The sequence below is a fragment of the Ovis aries genome, chromosome 12, assembly GCF_016772045.2.
Source record: "Ovis aries strain OAR_USU_Benz2616 breed Rambouillet chromosome 12, ARS-UI_Ramb_v3.0, whole genome shotgun sequence".
Classification (NCBI taxonomy): domain Eukaryota; kingdom Metazoa; phylum Chordata; class Mammalia; order Artiodactyla; family Bovidae; genus Ovis; species Ovis aries.
Genome location: NC_056065.1, coordinates 60,497,684 through 60,517,757, shown reverse-complemented (window position 1 = coordinate 60,517,757; position 20,074 = coordinate 60,497,684). Strand labels below are relative to the sequence as shown.

Below are 20,074 nucleotides of genomic sequence, written 5' to 3'. Positions count from 1 at the left end.
AATCCTCTGAAAGCCTTCCCACTCCAGTATACTGGCCTGGAGAATTCCATCGACTATATAGTTCACAGGGTTGCAGAGAGTCAGACAGAGTGACTTTCACTTTTCATGTGCTACATTGAGACCTGGGCTTCCCTGGTGGCCCAAACAGTAAAAGAATCCACCTACAATGCAGGAAACCTGGGTTGGGAAGATCCCTTGGAGAAGGGAATAGCAACACACTCCAGTATTCTTGCCGGGAAAATCCCATGGACCGAGGAGCCTGGCAGGCTATAGAGTCCACGGGATCAAAAAGAGTTGGACATGACTGAGCAACTAATACACTGAGACTTAAAAAATGTGTTCACATATCTAGGTCATTAGAATAACCTAGTTATAGGTACTACTGTCCCAACTTTTAAGTTAAGAAAATTGAAGTTGACAACAGTTAAGTGACTTTACCGAGATCACTAAATTAGCAAAGAGAACATCTGGGACCACAACCCAATAGCTCTAATTCCAAGCTCTCCTCTTTTCTCTATACCACTTTCAGAGGCAGGTTCCAAAACATGTATACTGATGAAGGATAGACTTAGAGGCCTGACTTTCCATGGACAGTCTTCCTTACTCTCACTATTTTATCACCTGGGAAACACCAAAAGTAAAGACAGTGGCTCTGTCTTTCCCAAAAGGTTTGGATGCAGGCAGAAACCTGAACTGGAACCTGTCTACCCAGGAAGCCAGGGCTAACAAAGAATAATAACAATCTGGAATCCAAGTTCAGCTAAATCTAAAAATGAGTATTTTTTTTTCTCAAAGAAGCAGAAGTACAGAGTTAAGACAATGAGATAATGAAACTTGGAAACCTAAGGAAAAGTGTTTTCAAATGATCTTAGGTTGAAGAGAAATCTATATGGCTGTCTGGAAACCACTGCAGTCTTCTACTTTGAAAATTCTTCCTGTTTATTGTTCTTATCTTGAAGTCCTTGTGCAGTCAAAAATCTAAAAAATGTTATCTGCACCTTGATGTGCAAACTTCTGCTACATAATTTCTATTTAATTCTGGAAGTCCTATATATACGGTGGATGGCCATCAATCAGGATGTAACTGTTTAAACCATAGCAAATGTACAAACTTAAGACAAAGCAGAAATGCAAACAGAGAATATACTACATCAATTTAGTCTAAGGCATGGCATGGATTTTTTTTAATACAAAGTTTAACATGGACACATTGCTATAGATATTACGATAAACACTGAATTCAAAGTTTTACAGCACCTATTTATTTCTTAAATATTTCTTAAACTCTATGACATCTACTCTATCCTAAACCTAAACATGAAAATACAATTTGAGGATTTCAGCATTTATAACTTAAAATAATAGGTATGCAAAGCTGGTCTAAGTGTTTATTTACATAATGGTAAACAACTGTTTACCTTCCCTGGTGGCTCAGCTGGCAAAGAATCCACCTACAATGCTGGAGACCTGGGTTCGATCTCTGGGTTGGGAAGATCCCCTGGAGAAGGGAACAGCTACCCACTTCAGTATTTTGGCCTGGAGAATTCCATGGCCTCTAGAGTCCATGGGGTCGCAAAGAGTCGCACACTACTGAACGACTTTCACACAAACAATTGTTAAATATAGAAAAAAAAAAAACAGGTATTGTCAAAAGATCAGAATTTCATTTTCATGTGCAGACTGTACAACTGCTGGATAGAACTGACAACTTAACAAGTACAGACGTATCATCCACTGGTTTTCTCACACTACTATCTACATTTTTTACCAGTCCAAACAAATAGAAATAACTACACTAGCAATCCTAAAAGTCCTTTATTAATGAGATCACAAACAACTCAAATGCTTATCTGAAGAATCAAACAGCTTTATCTGTTAAATAATCAAGAAAACAGCAAATAAACTTAAAATTACTTCGATAACAGAGATTTAAAAATACTTCAATAACAGGTACAGATTTATCAACTTACTTTGCATCCTAGTCCTTATTCTTGTGGTTTGTTCAACCCGTTCCTGAGCAGTTTTCTGATATCCTGAGCCTGCGACATATCAAGATATCACTGCACATACTTTGAAAATGTACACTATATCTAAGTGTTATAAGGTACATTTATCAGAAAGGTAAAACAATGTTAGGAAGGGAAAAAACAAAAGCAATAGGTTCAGAAGTAAACGATAATGTCAAAAGATCACATCAGTGAGGATGAACTACTTCCTACAGCGAGACAGGCAACAAATAAACACATAATCTCCTAACAGACAAAACTAGGTACAAGTCCTTTGCTATGGTCTATGAGAATGGGATCGTCAATACTTGAACTTCATTAACACTTCGGTGTTAATTAAGAAGAGAAAGGTTAACCATTTACTTTTGTAAATAAATTATGTTTGGTAAAGTAGTCCTGAACACATTTCCACATTACAGAGTACCAATATTACATATAGTACTGATCTATGGTGGATTAAAAGGCAAAGGGGATAAAATGACTTTCAATCCTACTCAAATTTTTGTTGGCAGAATAAGACTGGGTTAGACTTGGATAACTAATAAAGAATAGACAACCAACCACTTACTTAGCATTAATGGTTGCTTATCAAAAGCTGTGAAGTCTCTACCTGAAACAGAAAGCAGAGATAAGGTCATAAAAACCTTGGGGAAAAAATGAAAATGGCTGGATGCATAGACATTTTGCTTGTTTACTACTGACACCAAAACCAAACAAAAAAAATCAAACCTTTCTGTCATCAGTCCCAAACATATACAACGTGTGTTTTCCTTTCCTAAACTTCAAAATGTTCAGGAATTGGATAATAAGAAGCTAGCTTTAAGGGAAACACCATCAAAATAATGGCTAAATGTACTGACTGCTTACCAGTACTAAGTATAATTTTATTAATTCTCACACTTTATGTGGTAGATACCATTATTCCTATTTCACAAATAAGGAAACTGAAAATTCCTCCAAGATTAAATATGTAAAGGTAGTGGGACTGAGATATAAACCCAGCAGTTCATATATAGCAGTATATACTACACAAGCAGATTTGTGAACATCATATAAGCAAAGCAGTGCAAGATGCTACTTCATGTTTTGGGATGGTATTTAAGGACAACTATAAAACGATACATGGGGATAATTAGAAAATTATACTACAATTATAATGTGGTAGATTTCCAAATCTGCCCTGAAGAAACAAGTTACTTCTACCTACTGATACAAGCATCAGTATAAATTTATGGTCAATGTAATTTTTTTCTGACTATAAATATAATATATATGCTGGCTGTAATACAAACACACCATTCTAGAAATGCATAACCTAAAAATTCATTAACATCTATTATGTGTCTACTATGTGCAAAACACTGTAGGAAAATTATGATGAATAACACAGACAGACGTATATTCCAGATTTGTTTCCAGTCTATACTAACAAAGAACTTCAAAAAAGTAGACACACGCTTTTTTGTATTGTCTTTCATTGATTCTATGAAGTACTTTTTAAAAAACACCTTTGCGTTAGGGCTGTATCTTACAATCAATGGTATGACACAGTTTAACTAGATGGTTTTCTTTCTCAGTGACATGTAAAAGCGATGGCATTTTATACTCAGTGAAATATTTACTGATCACCTAACTGTATACAAACAACTCATTTTCCATAACTGAAAAGTATACCATTGCATAAGTATAGCATAATTAACATAGGGAGACACATTTCAGAGCTTCCAAAGATTAAAGATTTAGAATAACAAAGGGCAAACATATAAGATGATTCAGGGAGTAATTTTCCTTAAAAGACTGGTTTTTGTTCCAGCTGTTTTAAATTCCAAACTCAGAACCTACTAAAAACTAATACATTTATAGTATATATATATACACACACACACACACACACACATATATGTATGTATATAGGTTTAGTAGGTGTGTGTATACACACACATATATATACACATACATACATACACACACACACACACACATATAAAGTGCAATTCTATGAACATAGTGATTATAAAACAGATTTCCAAAGCTTTTCTTTATAAAAATAGTATCATGGCTTCACTGGTGGCTCAGTGGTAAAGAATCTGTCTGTTAAGGCGGGAGCTATGTGTTCAATCCCTGATCCAGGAAGATTCCACATTCCACGGAGCAACTAAGCCCATGTGTCACAACTCTAAGCCTGTGCTCTAGAGCCCAGCAGTGGCAACTACTGAAGCCCACATACCCTAGAGCCCAGGCTTCATGACGAGAGAAGTCACTGCAATTCTGCAACCAGAGAAAAGTCAGTGCAGCAATGAAGACTCAGCACAGCCATAAATAAATAAATAAAATTACATATATTAAAAAACACATTTCTTTAAAAATATAAAAAGTCTCATGTTTAATATGGCCATGTGGGAGGAGAACAAAGTCCTTGAAGATTTTACATTCCAGGATATTTTTGATTGATTCTTAATTTGAATTCTGGGATTTTACTTAAAAATGGAAAAGAAAAAAACAGTGTAATTTCTGCTTAATCTAAGAAATACATACTCATTATAGATAATCTACAAAATATAGATAAAAGAAAATGAAAAACATCAACAACGGTTTTACTATCCTGAACAAATCATTGTTAGCATCTTCATATTACCTCCCAATCTGTGTTACATTTTCTCAACATTTTATTATGAAAAATTTCAAAGTTGGAAGCAAGGCCGTAAGACCGTTATATACACACCAACTAATGAACTTTACTATACCTGATTTATCAACAAATCTGTACTGCAAATAAGGACATTCAACAAGCCACAGAAAGCAGTAGTTTTTTGTTTTTCTTTCATTCAAAATCAAGGTTGAGTACAGAGGTGATTAACTCAGGAAGCAAATTCAAGATACAAGATGAGTTGTTGTTGTTGTTTAGCATTCACTATACTCTCTTTCAACATTTTACGCTAAACTGCAAAAGACATTCTTCAAAAATAAGAATAGCATTTGACCACAATCACATCTAGACTTTTAAGAGTGTAAATTACAGGTTCACCTACTTTGTGATGACTGCCAAAGTGATTCTTTATAATGACTTGACGATCTGGTGGTTTGGTCTAAAAACAAAAAAGAAAAATAGTATACTATAAAGCATATTTAACTTTCTAAGTGTACATTTACCAGAAAATAATGAATAATCAGAAGAGCAAAAACATTCAGATAAACCTCAGGGAATTCAACACTTGAATGTGAATGTATAATTTATTTTAAAAAATAGTTTCTAAAGGGTCATGTTATATCTGAAAAATTAATTATCTGTCTTTTCTTTTTAAAGATAAAAGTAAGATACAGAACATGGCAGGAGATAAAAGAAATAATGACACCTGTGAATGGGGGAAAATCTTAAAAGTTTACAATAATGGGTCTTCCTGGAATCATTACCATCCATTTTGCTTTAAATTTCTCTTGTAAGTGATCAATATGTTATGTGTTTTAGTCTTCCCTTCTTAAAAATCTTCAATTTTTTTTTCATTTACAAGTAGAATTTATAACAAATTATGTTTAAGAGCAATCAGATTGCTATCTTGGGAGCAAAAGTATCTGACACATCCCCAGGCAGTGGCTAAGTAGTTTTGCTAGTGTACTCCTATAACTAAAAAACTTTTGAGCATCAATCTCCAAAATATATTTTAAGTTTATATATAAGCATTACTAAAATAATATTAACTGATATACATATTATAAAACAAACTAAAATAAACATTTTAGATGGATGAAATCAAAGCTATAATACACTAAATTCTAATATTTGCCTTCTGCACTCCAGTGGATTTTCTCCCACCTCTGTGGTGACAACAGGCCCAGAAGAGAATCTAGAAAGATCAGTATTCTCCCTAATATGCTTCACTTCTTTGTTCTTTAGCTAGAGTTTTCTTCTGCATGGGGTATATGTGGTTCAATAAGAATTTATTAGAGTTCAAAAGGGATTACAGAGCCTGTGGTTTATGTGGTTTCAAAGACTAGCACTGGTGGCAATGGTATCGAGCAAGCGGCTATATGAATGGCTTAATCAGTCTCTCCGTTTTAGAGCACAGGTGTATGCATATAGGAAAACTAACAACAACTAACAACAGCACATAATTTGAGCGTTTACTATTTGCCAGGCACTCTCTGAGTAATTTAACCTCACAACAAACCAGTGAGGAAACTGAGGAACAGAAAAGTTAAGCAATTGCCTGAGGGCACAAAACCTATCAATAGTACTGGAAGAGTGAAACGCAGTGAAACTCAAGAGTCATGATCTTAACCACTATGTTAGAGTTTTGCACATCTCTGTTGGGATTTATGAGTCAAGAAAGGATGGGGGAACATGACAAAGGATGGGAAATATAAAGAATATCAAATGCCCATAAACTGGCTTCTGAGCTCATTTTGAAAATAGAATGATTAAGTAAAACATAAATAAATTATAGAAATTCTCAAAAGGTGGGGAAAAGTAGAGATTTTATTGTTAATGGGACTAGCATATAAATAAAACTACTCATTAGTTACACTGTTTACAAATTTGATCGGCACTCTCACTAAGCCTCAAGCTGGTACTTCTTTTTCCTTCAGCTGATTTTTTCCTTGAATAAACTAAACATCAATTTTTATGAATAATCAGAAACTGTTACTGCTAACTTGGTGTGAATTTGAACAATTCAGAGATAAAAGTAGTAATCTAAGTTCACTAAAACTTCCTAAAAGCTAGCTAACACTCCTGACAGTACAGTGAGTTTATGCCAGTGTGATCAGTTTCTCTATCAAAGTTTTTTAAAAACCACAAATAACTTTTTTTGGTGCAAAAAGATATGTTCCACAAATAACAAGGCAAGGTAGAAGTGATTTGTTTGTTAGGTAGTATGTTACTAATCAGATACGTGATATGTATATGGAATCAGTAATTTTAATAAATGTTTAAAAGTACACTTTTTAAAAAGTAGTTTTAATACTTTAAAATATTTTTTAAAAAAGCAAATTCACAGAATACTTTATACTCTACCTAGAGCTACAGCTCCTAAGAAAAGAGTCATAAAGCATAAAGCAATGTTACCTTCAGACTCAACAGAATCCCCGGATCTGACCTTAACAGTAACATCACTGTCAGAGCTGTCTTGATCATTTTCTTCAGTTTCCCCTAAAACAAAATAAAAACACATTATTATAGTCTTTATTCTACATCTTTAAAGATCTGGATTAAAAAAGTAATAATAAAAACAATCTGACATTAAAATGAAGCCTTTTAAATAATCAGATATCAAATTGCTATTTATTACGCTTACTATCCTGAGTCACAAAGTTCTAAATAAGCTAAAATTGAGCTCATTCATTTCATGTTCTCTGAAGTACATAATTATATCCCAAATGAATACTCAGTAAGATTGTATTCTAAGGCTTTAGAGTAAAAAAGTAAACAAACGAACATTAAACAGAAGGAAAGTTTTACCTTATGGTGAGGAAAAATACAATTAGAGTACAAATTCATACAACATTAGTATATGCACTAATGTGTTTGCATATACGTGTGTATGTTTGCCAACAGGGCGTGTGTATACATACACCCATCCACAAACATTTCAGTATGCAGGGCACTAATCTCAGATTATGGTGAGCTTAAAAACAGACTAACCTATGGCTGATTCATGTTGAGGTTTGACAGAAAACAACAAAATTCTGTAAAGCAATTATACTTCAATTAAAAAATAAATTAATTTAAAAAAACACACTAAATTTTACTGTACTATTCAAAGATAAGATTTGGAAAACTAGTTATTTTAATACCATAATCAAAGGCTAGCACATGACAGAAATGGAAATATTAGCTTTGCTTAAATTAATTTCAACACACAAAAGATGTTTAATATATACATAAAAGCCATCTTCACACATTCTGTTCTATTTTACCTGTCCATTTAACAGTTCAGATTTTAGGCATGAATATTTTTTTTCCTGAAGAAAAAGGCCTTCTTTTCTGTCCTCTCTCTTAAATACTTACCAAAAGTGCTTCTAATCTTAATAACAACAACAAAAAGATTTAGAAAATACTGCATGGTATTTTAAGTGAAAATACCTTCTTCCAAGTAATTGACCTTCTGATGGACACTGGCAGCTTCTAGAAAAGAAAAGCATACATGTTGTATATAACATCATAAGCCAAAGTTCAGGAATCAATAAGAATATTTAATTTAGGAAAGTGAATATTACATCACAACAATTAAACTTTTTTTTCCCATTAAATCATAAAAAAGAAAGGATTATTTCCCTTTACACTATTTCAGGAATAAGTGTGCTACAAACTAGAATCAGAAACTGTGTTTCTTCACTGAGAGGTCTATTTGTATTATAAAATGTAACTTGTGTTTGTAGAAAGTGTGAAGCTCTATGTTGATAAATAGAGTCCCCTAGGTTGGTAAATCGGAGAGGGCAATGGCACCCCACTCCAGTACTCTTGCCTGGAAAATCCCATGGACGGAGGAGCCTGGGAGGCTGCAGTCCATCGGGTCGCTGAGGGTCGGACAAGACTGAGCGACTTCACTTTCACTTGTCACTTTAATGCACTGGAGGAGGAAATGGCAACCTACTCCAGTGTTCTTGTCTGGAGAATCCCAGGGATGGGGGAGCCTGGTGGGCTGCCATCTATGGGGTCGCACAGAGTCAGACACGACTGAAGTGACTTAGCAGCAGTAGCAAGTTGGTAAATAGGTTTACTGTATTCTCTTTCTCATATCTGCTAGATTTCCGATACTCCTTTGAAAAAGCCAACCACACAAGCAGAGCTGAAAAAGCAGTGTTTTAATGCACTGGTGAGTCTGAAGAGATTGTAAGAAAGGTAAAGAAACGCTCCTAGTTCCAGCAGGTCCACATACACCACTGTTCTCAGAGTCAGAGAATTTGGACAAAGATAAATGAGTAAAATGTGTCAAAGAAATGCTGTATTTTCACATGGGCTATTCTGATTTTGGGGGGTTTTTGGCTGTGTCATTTGGCTTGTGGTATCTTAGTTCCCCAATCAGGGACTGAAGCTGGGGCTGTGGCAGTGGAAGAGCAGAGTCCCAACCACTGGACCACAGGGAATTTCCTGATTGTTTTTTTTTTAAATAAAGAAAGATATACCCAAATGTAAGAATTGCACAATTGGGCTAAAATGTTGCTGAATGATCATATGAGAACAGAATGAACCAGAATGAAAATTTGTTTCCTTTCAGATCTTCCTCTGTTGATTGTAACTCCTATTTGCTTTTCAAAAGAAAAAAAGAATTGTATTGTAGAAGGCAACTAGCAACCCATCATTCTATGAATGTGGAAATAATTTTTAAAAATCAGTTTAATTAGATTGGTATAACATCAATACTAGCCAAGCTACTTTTACTTAATAGTGGCAAGTGCAAATCAGCATTTGACAACATTTTTGCTCTAAAAAAATTGACTCTGAGAAAACTGCTAATACTACTATGCAATTCTTTCTTTGGGTTTCCCTGGTTTCTCAGCTGGTAAAGAATCTGTCTGCAATGCAGGAGACTCAGATTTGACTCCTGGGTCAAGAAGGTCTCCTGGAGAAGTGTTAGGCTATCCACCCCAGTATTCTTGGGCTTTCCTGGTGGCTCAGAGATAAAGAATCCACCTGTAGTGTGGGAGACTTGGTTTCAATCCCTGGTCAGGAAGATCCCCTGAAGGAGGGCATGGCAACCCATTCCAGTATTCTTGCCTGAGAATCATGGACAGAGGAGCCTGGTGGGCTATAGTCCATGGGGTTGCAAAGAGTCGGACAGGAATAAGCACAGCACAGCACAAGATTCTTTCTTTAGAAAGACTGTCTTTTCATTTTATCTTCTTTTTCCCAACCAGAAAACTGGAAAGTCAGACTTGTCTTAACGCTATTCTATTAAAATGTTAATATTTCCATTCACATTAAAAGGTATTGCCCTCTTTTTGAAATTTTATTTTCTAAACCATAACCATTAACAGTACTTCTTTACACAGCAGTTTTGCTGTATTCATTTATGCAACTATTTACAAGGCATACAAAAAAATATTTTTAAGAGCCAATGGTCATGTCTTAGTTATTTTAATAACAGTAAGTCCTTAGTATCTTCATGTTGCTAGTTTTCAAAAAACTTCATGTGTTAATCTGATTCCCATAACATTATAAGAGAACACTATGATAGGTAAGGCTCAAAGATACCAAGTGCCCTGTCTAAGGGTGTCAAGACTGACAAGCGACAAAGAGGACTTGAATAGACTCTTCTGATTTCGAGAATTCTATTCTACCACTACATCAGCTTTGTTCAAAATAACAGCACGTTGTAAGCACTCAGTAATTTTAAAAATTTATTTTTAAATTAATTTTTAAAAGCAGTTTATGATTCATGAAACTGGGGGAGGGAGAGAGATTTCCCATATGCTCCCAGCCTCTACACATGCATAGTCTTCCCCATTACCAACATTCCTATCACAGCGCTACACTCATTACACCTGACAAACCTACAGATACATCATAACCACCCAAAGAACTTAATTCACATTACAGCTCTCTTCTTTTTGCAGTTCTATCTTGATGCTGCACCTTCTACGGGTTTAGACAAATGTACAATGACATGTATAATTCCATTATGGTATTATGCAGAATATTTTCACTGTCCTAGAAATCTTTGGCGCCAGACTTATTTGTTGCTCCCCCATCTCCTACCCCCAATCCTTGGCAATCACTGATCTTTTTACTGTCTCAAGAGTTTTGCATTTTCCAGGATGCCATATAGTGAGAATCATACAGTATGCAGCCTTTTCAGATTAGTTTCTTTCACTCAGTAAGATATATTTAAGGTTCTTCCATGTCTCTTCATGACTTGATAGTTCTTCATTATCCCATTGTCTGGATGTTTATTTAGCCACTCACCTATGGAAAGATATCTTGGTTGCTTTTAAGTTTTGGCAATTATGAATAAAAAGGTGTCACACACGTGTGCACAGGTTTGTGTGTGGACCTAAGTTTTCAACTTCTTTGGGTAGATATCCAGGAGTGTGATTGCTGGGTTGCATACTAAGAGTATGTTTAGTTTTTTAAGAAACTATAAAAGTAACCTCAAAGGGGACCACCCTGCATTCCCACCAGCAACAAAGAGGACTTCCTGTTGCTGTACATTCATATCAGCATTTGGTATTGTTAAGTGTATGTAGTGGTATCTCACTTTTTCAATTGCATTTCCCTGATGACATACAATGGAGAGCATCTATCTTTACATATGTTTATCTGCCGTCTAACTGCTTTCGTGAGCTATCTGTTATGCTCTTTGACCCATTTTTTAAATTGTTTTCTTATTGTTGAGTTTTGAAGAGTTCTTTGTATATTTTGGATAACAGTACTTTTCAAATACGTCATTTGCAAATAGTCTATGGCTTACCTTCTCATTCCCTTGACTGTTTTTTTGCTGAGCAGAAGTTTTTAATTCTTACAAAATTTGGCCTATCAATTATTTCTCTCATGGATTCTGCTTTTGGTTTATACCTAAGAAGGCACCACCAAACGATCATCTAGGTTTTCTTCTATGTAATCTACAAGTTTTATAGCTTTGTGCTTACGTTTGGGTCTGTGATCTATTCTGAGTTAATTTTTGTGACAGGTGTTAAGGTCTATGTGCAGATTCTGTTTTCTTCACGTAGATGTCCAGTTGTTTCAGTATCATCTGTTAAAAAGACTCTCTGTTCCATTATATCGCCTTCACTCCTTTGTCAAAGATCAGTTGACTATATATGGCTCTACCTATGGGCTCTGTACTCTACTCCAATGATGTATTTGTTTATTCTTTTGACAATACCACATTGTCTCAGTTATTGTAGCTTTAGGTTTAGTTTACCTTGGAGTTCTGTCCTACTTTCTTCTTCCAATATTCTGTTAGTTACTTGGGGTCTTTTGTTTCTCCACATAAACTTTGGGACCAATTTGTTGATATCCATGAGTTAACTTGCTGGGATTTTGTTCAGTGTTGTATTGAATCTACTGATTGCTGGGAAGAAATGACATCTTGACAACATTGGATCCTCCTATCCATAAACATGGAACATCTCCCCATTTACTTAGTAATTCTTTTATTTTACTCATCAAGTTTTGTATTTATATCTAAGTATTGCATTGTGGGATATGCTAACGATATTGTTTTTTATTTTCAAATATCTCATTCATTGCTGGTATGTAAGAAATTGCTTGACTTTTGTGTATTAACCTTGTATCCTACAAACTTGCATGATGGCTTGTAAGTGCCAGGAAGTTTTTGGTCCATTCTTTTGGATTTCCTACATAGATAGTCATATCATCTGTGAATAAAGACAGTTTTAGTTCTTCCTTCTCAATCTCTATATCTTTTATTTCCTTTTCTCTTACTGCACTAGCTAGAACTTCCAGCCTGATGTTTAAAAGCGGTGAGCAAGGTCATCTTTGCCTTGTACCTGAGGTTAGTACAAAAGGTTCCAGTTCCTTACCCATACACGATGTTAGCTATAGTTTCTGCAGACAGTCTTTATCAAGTTGAGACAGTTTATCTCTATTCCTAATTTTTTATCATGAGTGGGTGTTGGACTCCATCAAATGCTTTTTTTCTGCATCTATTGATATTGTTGTATGATTTTTCTTTACTCTGTTAATGATTATATGAGTTGATTTTCAAATGTTAAATCAGGCTTTGGACACCTGGGATAAATCTATTTGGTTGTAGTGTATTCTTCTTGTACTTTTAGTGTCTGTGTTCATGAGAAATATTAGCCTGTAGTTTGTAAAACAGTTTCAAATATTTAAGGAACACTGATCTATAAGCTTCATGCACACAGCATTACATGTCTCCATCTATGTGCTCACAATCAAATATCTGATCCCCCTTTACCTACTTCCCCTTCCCCACTGTTCTTTCCCTTTTCATAATCAATACTTTGTTCTCTATATCTACATGCTTACTTTTGTTTGGTTTGTTCATTTATTTTAAATATTAGCTTTTTATATTCTACGTATGAATGAAATCATATCTATGTCTTCCTCTGACTTATCTTACTTAGCATCATGCCCTCAAGATCCATACACATTGTCACAAATGGCAAAATGCCATCTTTTTATTACTGAGTCGTATTACACTGTATATATGTTATATATATATATGTGTGTGTGTGTGTGTGTGTATATATACACCACATCTTCTTTATCCACTTATCTGTTGATAGGCACTTGGGTTGTTTCCATACTTGGATATTGTAACTAATGCTGTGATGATCATGGAGGTAAGTGGCGATGCAGATATCACTTCAGATTATATCTTCATATTCTTTGGATAAATGCCCAGGAGTGGGATAGCTGGATCATATGGTAGTTCTATTCTTAATTTTTTAAGGAATTTTCATACAGTCTTTCAGTCACTGTATCAATCTACATTTCCACCAATAATGAAGAGCCCCTTTTTTCCACATCCTTGCCAACACTTGCTTTATCTTTCCTTTTTTGAGAATTCTGACATGTGTGAGGTGATATCTCACTGTGATTTTGATTTGTATTTCCTTAATAATCAGTTATGAACATTTTTTCATGAATCTGTTAGCCATCTGTATGTCTCTTGGAAAAAAAACATTTATTCAGCTCCTCTGTCCAATTTTTAACCAGGCTGTCTGGGGTTTTAAAATTTTTGAGTTGTATGAGATCTTCATATATTTTCGATATTAACCCCATATTTGATATATCATTTGTAAATACTTTCTCCCATTCAGTAGGTTATTTTTTCATTCCCTCAATGGTTTCCTTTGCTGTGCACAGGTTTTTTAGTTTGATGCAATCTCACTTGTTAAATTTTGTGTTTGTCTCATCATTTACCCAATAGTTGTTCAGTTTCCCTATTTGTGACTCTTCCAGTTTTCTTCTTGTAGTTGATTTCCAGTTTCATTCCACTGTGATCAGAGAGGATGCATATGATTTCAATCTTCTTAAACTTACTGAGACTTGTTTTATGCCGCAACATACTGTCTATCCTTGAGAAAGCGCTGTGTTCATTTGAGAAGAAAGCATATTCTGCTGCGTTTGGATGGAATGTTCTTTAAAAATCTGTCAAATCAATCTGGTCTAATGTTTAATTTAAAGTCAGTGTTTCCTTGTTGACTTTCATCTGAAAGATCTACTCATTGATGAAAGTGAGGTGTTAAAATGCCCTATTCTTATGTTGCTGTCGCTTTCTCCCTTTAGGTCTGTTAACAATTGCTTTAATACACTTTGGTGTGCCTGTTAGATGCAAACATGATAATCATTGTAGTGTCTTCTTGATGGGTTGTCTCATTACTGTATACTGTTCATTTTTACATCTTGCTACCTTTTTTGGCTTGAAGTCTATTTTTCCAGATATGACTATAGAGATAGTAGCTTTCTTTTGGCTGCTATTTGCTTCATGTATTATCTTCCATGCCTTTACTTCTCGCCTACGTTTAGAGCTCTAGCCTCTTTAGAGCTGAGGTCTAGAGGCAACATGTACTTGTTTTTCAACCCATCCAGCCACTCTGTGTCTTTTGACTGGTGAGTACAATCCATTTATATTTATGGTGATTCTGATAGATAAGGACAGTACTACTATTATGTCTTTCTTTTTTTTTTCTAGTTGATCTATATCTTCATTGTTTCTCCTTGTATTTCTGTTGCCATTTTGGTCTGGTGATTTTCTAAGATATTTTCCACAGGTTCCTCTCATGTTTTGTGTCTCTGCTTAATGCTTACCCTAAGTTTTGTATGAAGTATCTCAGTTGAAATAGTCCATTTTCTGTTGACAGCGTCTTATCTTCATTCACCTATACAAGTTCTGTCCTTTTCCTCTTCTCCTTCTATCTTTTTGTTGTCTTAAATTATCCCTTTTTAAGTTGTGAGTCTGTTATCAAAGTGAGATAGCTCTATTTATTATTCCGCTTTTTTCTCCCTTTAATCTTTATGTGATAATAGATGGTTTACAAACCTTTTTTGATAGACAGTTGTAATTTTCTGGCTCTACTTATCGCCTTGCTCAAAGTTTTGCACAATTTTGGCCACTTTGTTTCTGGCTGAAGAGCCCCTATCACTATACTTTGCAAGGCACGTTTAGTGTTGATGAACTCCATCAGTTTTTGTCTGGGAGAGTCTTTTTCTCCTTTATATCTGAATGATAACTTTGGTGGATAGAGTATTCTTGCGTGCCAGTTTCTATTTTTCAGTATTTTGAAAATGTCATTCTATTCCTTCTTGGCCTGTAGGGTTTCTGCTGAGAAATTCACCAATAGCCTAATGAGGGTTCCTTTGTAGGTCACCATTTTTTTCTCTAGCTGCCTTTAAAATACTGTCATTGAATTTTGAGTATTTAGGACTCCTTCATTTTTAAAACATCTTATTTCTCTTTTCTCATCTACTTGTATTATTTCTAGATTTCTATCTAGACGTCCCTACCTCTCTCTTCATTACTTTGACATTACTTTGCCGACAAAGGTTTGTCTAGTCAAAGCTGTGGTTTTTCCAGTTGTCATGTATGGATGTGAGAACTGGACTATAAAGAAAGCTGAGTGCCGAAGAATTGATGCTTTGGAACTGTGGTATTGGAGAAGACTCTTGAGAGTCCCTTGGACTGCAAGGCAATCAAACCAGTTAATCCTAAAGGAAATCAGTCTTGAATATTCATTGGAAGGACTGATGCTGAAGCTGAAACTCCAATACTTTGGCCACCTGATGCAAAGAACTGACTCATCTGAAAAGACTCTGATGCTGGGGAAGATTGAAGGTGGGAGGAGAAGGGGACGACAGAGGATGAGATGGCTGGATGGCATCATCGACGTGATGGATGTGAGTTTGAGCAAACTCCAGGAGTTGGTGATGGACAGGGAGGCCTGGCGTGCTGCAGTCCATGGGGTTGCAAAGAGTCGGATACAACTGAGCAACTGAACTGAACTAAACTCTCTCTTCATGTGGTCTGCTCTCATTCTAATGAATTCGTCATCTTATTTATTGTGTTCTTTAGCTCCAGAATTTGTTTCAGAATTTTAATATTTTGGTAAGACAATCTTTCTGCCCGTTAGTCTTATCAGTGAGCTCATTAAACTGAGTTTTATTATATCTTTGAGTATCTCCGAGTATTATATATCTTTGATTATCTTCATAACTTTTAAATTCTCTAACAGTCAGTTACAGTATTTCATGACTTTTTGTTTCTGGAGAACTGTCATTTTCTTTTTGTGGTATACTGTTACTGTGGTTCTTTGTGTTGTTTGATGATGAACTGTTCCTCTGTCAGTGCATTTGATATTAAATGATAGGTGAGAAGTTAGACTCCTTTGTTTTCCAGTTGGTGGCACTATCATATGGGTTTTGTTCTTCTTACCTAAGCTGCCACTGGTTACATCTATCTGAATGGCATTTTATAGACCCCACCTTCTCTGTAAGAGGTGTGACTGACTGTGCCTTTGTTGCAGTGTTTTTGTGCCACCAGGGTCATAGCCTGTGCTAGAGCCTTTGTCATCACCAGGATGGTGGGCTCTTTCCATTCCTTGTATCTGGGATCCCCTGAGACACAAGCTCCATCATCAGGGAAGATGATGGAGGGGACAGAGGGACTGGAATCACACAGGCAACTCTTCCTCATCTGTTATAAGGTTTGCAGGCTCTGCCACTGTGAATGCGAGGTGATGTGGATGTGGACACCTCAGTGGCTGTTGATTTGGGGTCCCAGGCCCCACTGCTGCCATTGACCAGTTACTTGTGGCCTTGGGTGCCAGGCTGGTTGGTTTGCTCGGGTCATGTGTATAGCCTTTCTTGCTGTTTCTGAGTTCTCTGTCTCTGGGCTCTGCTGTTCCCATCAGTGGACCCAAATTGCAGCCCTCTTTCCACTATTACCTCAGTTCCCCTTCCACCAAGTATTACATTTCACCCACCTGTAGATGCACAGATGTGTGGATTTCTCCAGCATCCTGTTGCTTTTAGCAGAGACGCTTTTGTTAAGCTGTGGATTTTTCACTGGTTATGGAGTGAAGGGGAGACAAAGGTAAGGTAGATGTTTCACACTGCTGTGTTTCTGACGCTGGTGGGTCTATAGTTTTTTCTAATGTTTTGGTCTGGTTTTGGTATCAGCATAATGCTGGCCTCACAGAATGAGTTAGAAAGTTGCTTCCTCTGCTTCCATCCTCCAAGAGACTGTAGAGAATTGGCATAATTTCTTCCTTTAATGTTTGATAGAATTCACTAAGAAACTCACTTGGGCCTCATGCTTTCTATTTTGGAAGGTTATTAATTGTTGATTCAATTTATTTAAGAGATATAGAGCTATTCAGGTCACCTATTTCGAGTGAATTTTGGTAGATTATATCTTTCAAGGAATCAGTTACATCTCATCTAGGTTATCAAATTGGTGGGCATAAAGTTGTTCATAATATTCCCATGTTATCCTTTTAATTTCCATAGGATATACAGTGTCCCCTCTTTAATTCTTGACATTAGTAACTTGCATCCTACATTTTATCCCCCTCCATTTTTTCCCTTCTTTCCTTTTCTTTTTTTCTTAGTTACCTTGGGCAGAGGCTTCACCTTTGAAGGATAGGTTTGCATGGTACAATATTCCAGGTTGGTGGGTTTTTTTTCTTTGAATACTTTAAATCTTTTACTCCGATCTCTTCTTGCTTGCATGCTTTCTGAGATGTTAGATGTGATTCTGACCTTTGTTTCTTTACAGGTCATGTGTTGTCTTCCTCAGGCTTTGTTTAGGTTTCCTTTTTTTTTTTTTTTTTTTGACCTTCTGTGGCTTAACAAAGATATGCCTAAGTGTATTTTTATTTTTGGCATTTATCTTTCTTGGTGTTTGTGAGATTACTGGATCTGAATTTAGTGTTTGACATTAACTTGGGAAACTCTTAGTCATTACTGGGCTTCCCAGGTACCTCAAGTGGTAAAGAATCCACCTGGCAATGCAGGAGACACAGTAGATGCAGGTTCAATCCCATGGATCAGGAAGATACCCTGGAGGAAGAAATGGCAGCCCACTCGAGTATTCTTGCCTAAATCCCAAGGACAGAGGAGCCTGGCAGGCTATAGTTCATGGGGTAGCAGAGAGTCTGATGCAACTGAGCACACATGCACGCAGTCATTAATATTTCAAACATTTCCTCTATTCCTTTCTTCTCTGTTATTCACAGTATCCATACGTTATGCCTTTTGTAGCTGTTGCACAGTCTAGGATATTCTGTATTATTTAGTCATTGTTCTCTTTGCTTTTTGGTTTTTAAAGATTCTGTTTTTTTTTAAATTGAGATATAACTGATATTTAACATTGTGTTATGTGTAAGGTTTATAATGTGTTGATTTGATACATTTATATATCGCTGTATTACCATAGGACTAGCTAATAAATCATGTCATATATTATCATTTCTTTGAGAATGCTATTGATATTCTATTGCTAGAGAGTCTAAGCCATGTCCACTCCAACAAGCCCATCAAGAGTCTTCATTTCTGTTAGTGTTTTTTTATCTGCAGCATTTGATTCTTTCTTAGGATTTCTACTTCTTTGCTGACATTGTTCATCTGTTCTTGCATGTAGTCTACTTTATCCATTAGAGTCTGTACTATATTAAATCATAGTTGTTTTAAATTCCTGATCTGATAATTCTAATATCCATGCCATATCTGGTTGATATTGCTCTATCTTTTCAAACTGCTTTTTTGCATTTTGTCATGTTTTATAATTTTTTTCTTGATGTACTGGGTAAAAAGAATACTGCTGTAAATAGGTCTTTAGTAAAGTGGTGGTAAGGTGTTGAGGGAGGGGCAGTATCCTGGGAGAAGGGAAGTATCTTACAGCTCTAGGTGTCCACTTTTTAGTAAGCTTATGCCTCAAGACCATGAACTTCACAACAGTTCAAAGTTTTTCCTGTTCCTGTTTAGGTGAAACAGAACGCTCAGAATGGTCTGGAGTTGGGTTTATTTCCCATCTCTCAAGTCAGCTGGGCTTTGATACAGTAGGTTCAGTTTGGTTCAGTTCAGTTGCTCAGTCGTGTCCAACTCTTTGCAATCTCATGCACCACAGCACGCCAGGCCTCCCTGTCCATCACCAACTCCCGGAGTTTACCCAAATTCATGTCCATTGAGTTGGTGATGCCATCCAATCATCTCATCCACTGTCGTCCCCTTCTCTTCCTGCCCTCAATCTTTCCCAGCATCAGGGTCTTTTCCAATGAATCAGCTCTTCACATTAGGTGGCCAAAGGATTGGAGTTTCAGCTTCAGCATCAATCCTTCCAAAGAACACCCAGGACTGATCTCCTTTAGAATGGACTGGTTGGATCTCCTTGCAGTCCAAGGGACTCTCAAGAGTCTTCTCCAACACCACAGTTCAAAAGCATCAATTCTTCGGTGCTCAGCTTTCTTCATAGTCCAACTCTCACATCCATAAATGACCACTGGAAAAACCATAGCCTTGACTAGACCAATAGGCTCCAGTTAACGAGATTTCCTTGAGGGCTTGTCTTGTTAAGAACAGAATACCCTGGCACGTTTCAAAATGCTGCCTTTTGGGATCCCTCTAACTTGCAGAAGTATGAACGGATTTTTCTTTTTTTTTTTTTTTTAATGTGAGCCTGGCTGAGCCTCTGGAGGTAAATTTCACAACACAGTAGGGGCCCGCCTTAGACTGGGTCCTGCTGAAATTTTTTAACTCTTCAGGCTTGTCCACACAGAACATCCAACAATTCATTAACTGCAGTTCAGGTTTTCCTACCCAGCACTACCTCCCGCAGAGGCTTCCACTTGTGAGTCTTGGCTCCAGCAAGCTATGACTTCCTGTATTTGCCCATTTCTCAAACCTTGGGGGCAGTGATTTGACCTGTGTCATTTCCTCTCTTATGGATCTAAGAAGAGTTGTTGATTTTTCAGTTGTCAGTTTTTGACTTGTTATTAGGCTAAAGTGGTGACTTCCAAGCTCCTTACATGTGGAACCTTTTTAAAAAGTCTCCCTCAATAATTTTTTGAGTAAACGCATGAATGGGGGGAAAGCTGAGAAGTGAATTCTTTCTAAAATGAGAGGTTCCAACAAAACCTAAATG

At 36.3% G+C, this 20,074-nt stretch overlaps 1 protein-coding gene across 4 annotated transcripts in view; it reads right to left on the bottom strand.

The window, feature by feature from the left end:
* Positions 1 to 20,074, bottom strand: part of TOR1AIP1 (torsin 1A interacting protein 1) — a 43,148-nt gene that overhangs the window by 9,576 nt on the left and 13,498 nt on the right. For all 4 annotated transcript variants that reach the window (XM_027975917.2, XM_012187643.4, XM_027975919.2 and 1 more), the window contains 5 exons: positions 8,086 to 8,127; positions 7,069 to 7,152; positions 5,036 to 5,092; positions 2,575 to 2,616; positions 1,971 to 2,039 (listed from right to left, as the gene is read on the bottom strand). In XM_027975917.2, coding sequence (XP_027831718.1) covers positions 1,971 to 2,039; positions 2,575 to 2,616; positions 5,036 to 5,092; positions 7,069 to 7,152; positions 8,086 to 8,127 — 294 coding nt within the window. The remainder of the gene's footprint in view (positions 1 to 1,970; positions 2,040 to 2,574; positions 2,617 to 5,035; positions 5,093 to 7,068; positions 7,153 to 8,085; positions 8,128 to 20,074) is intronic.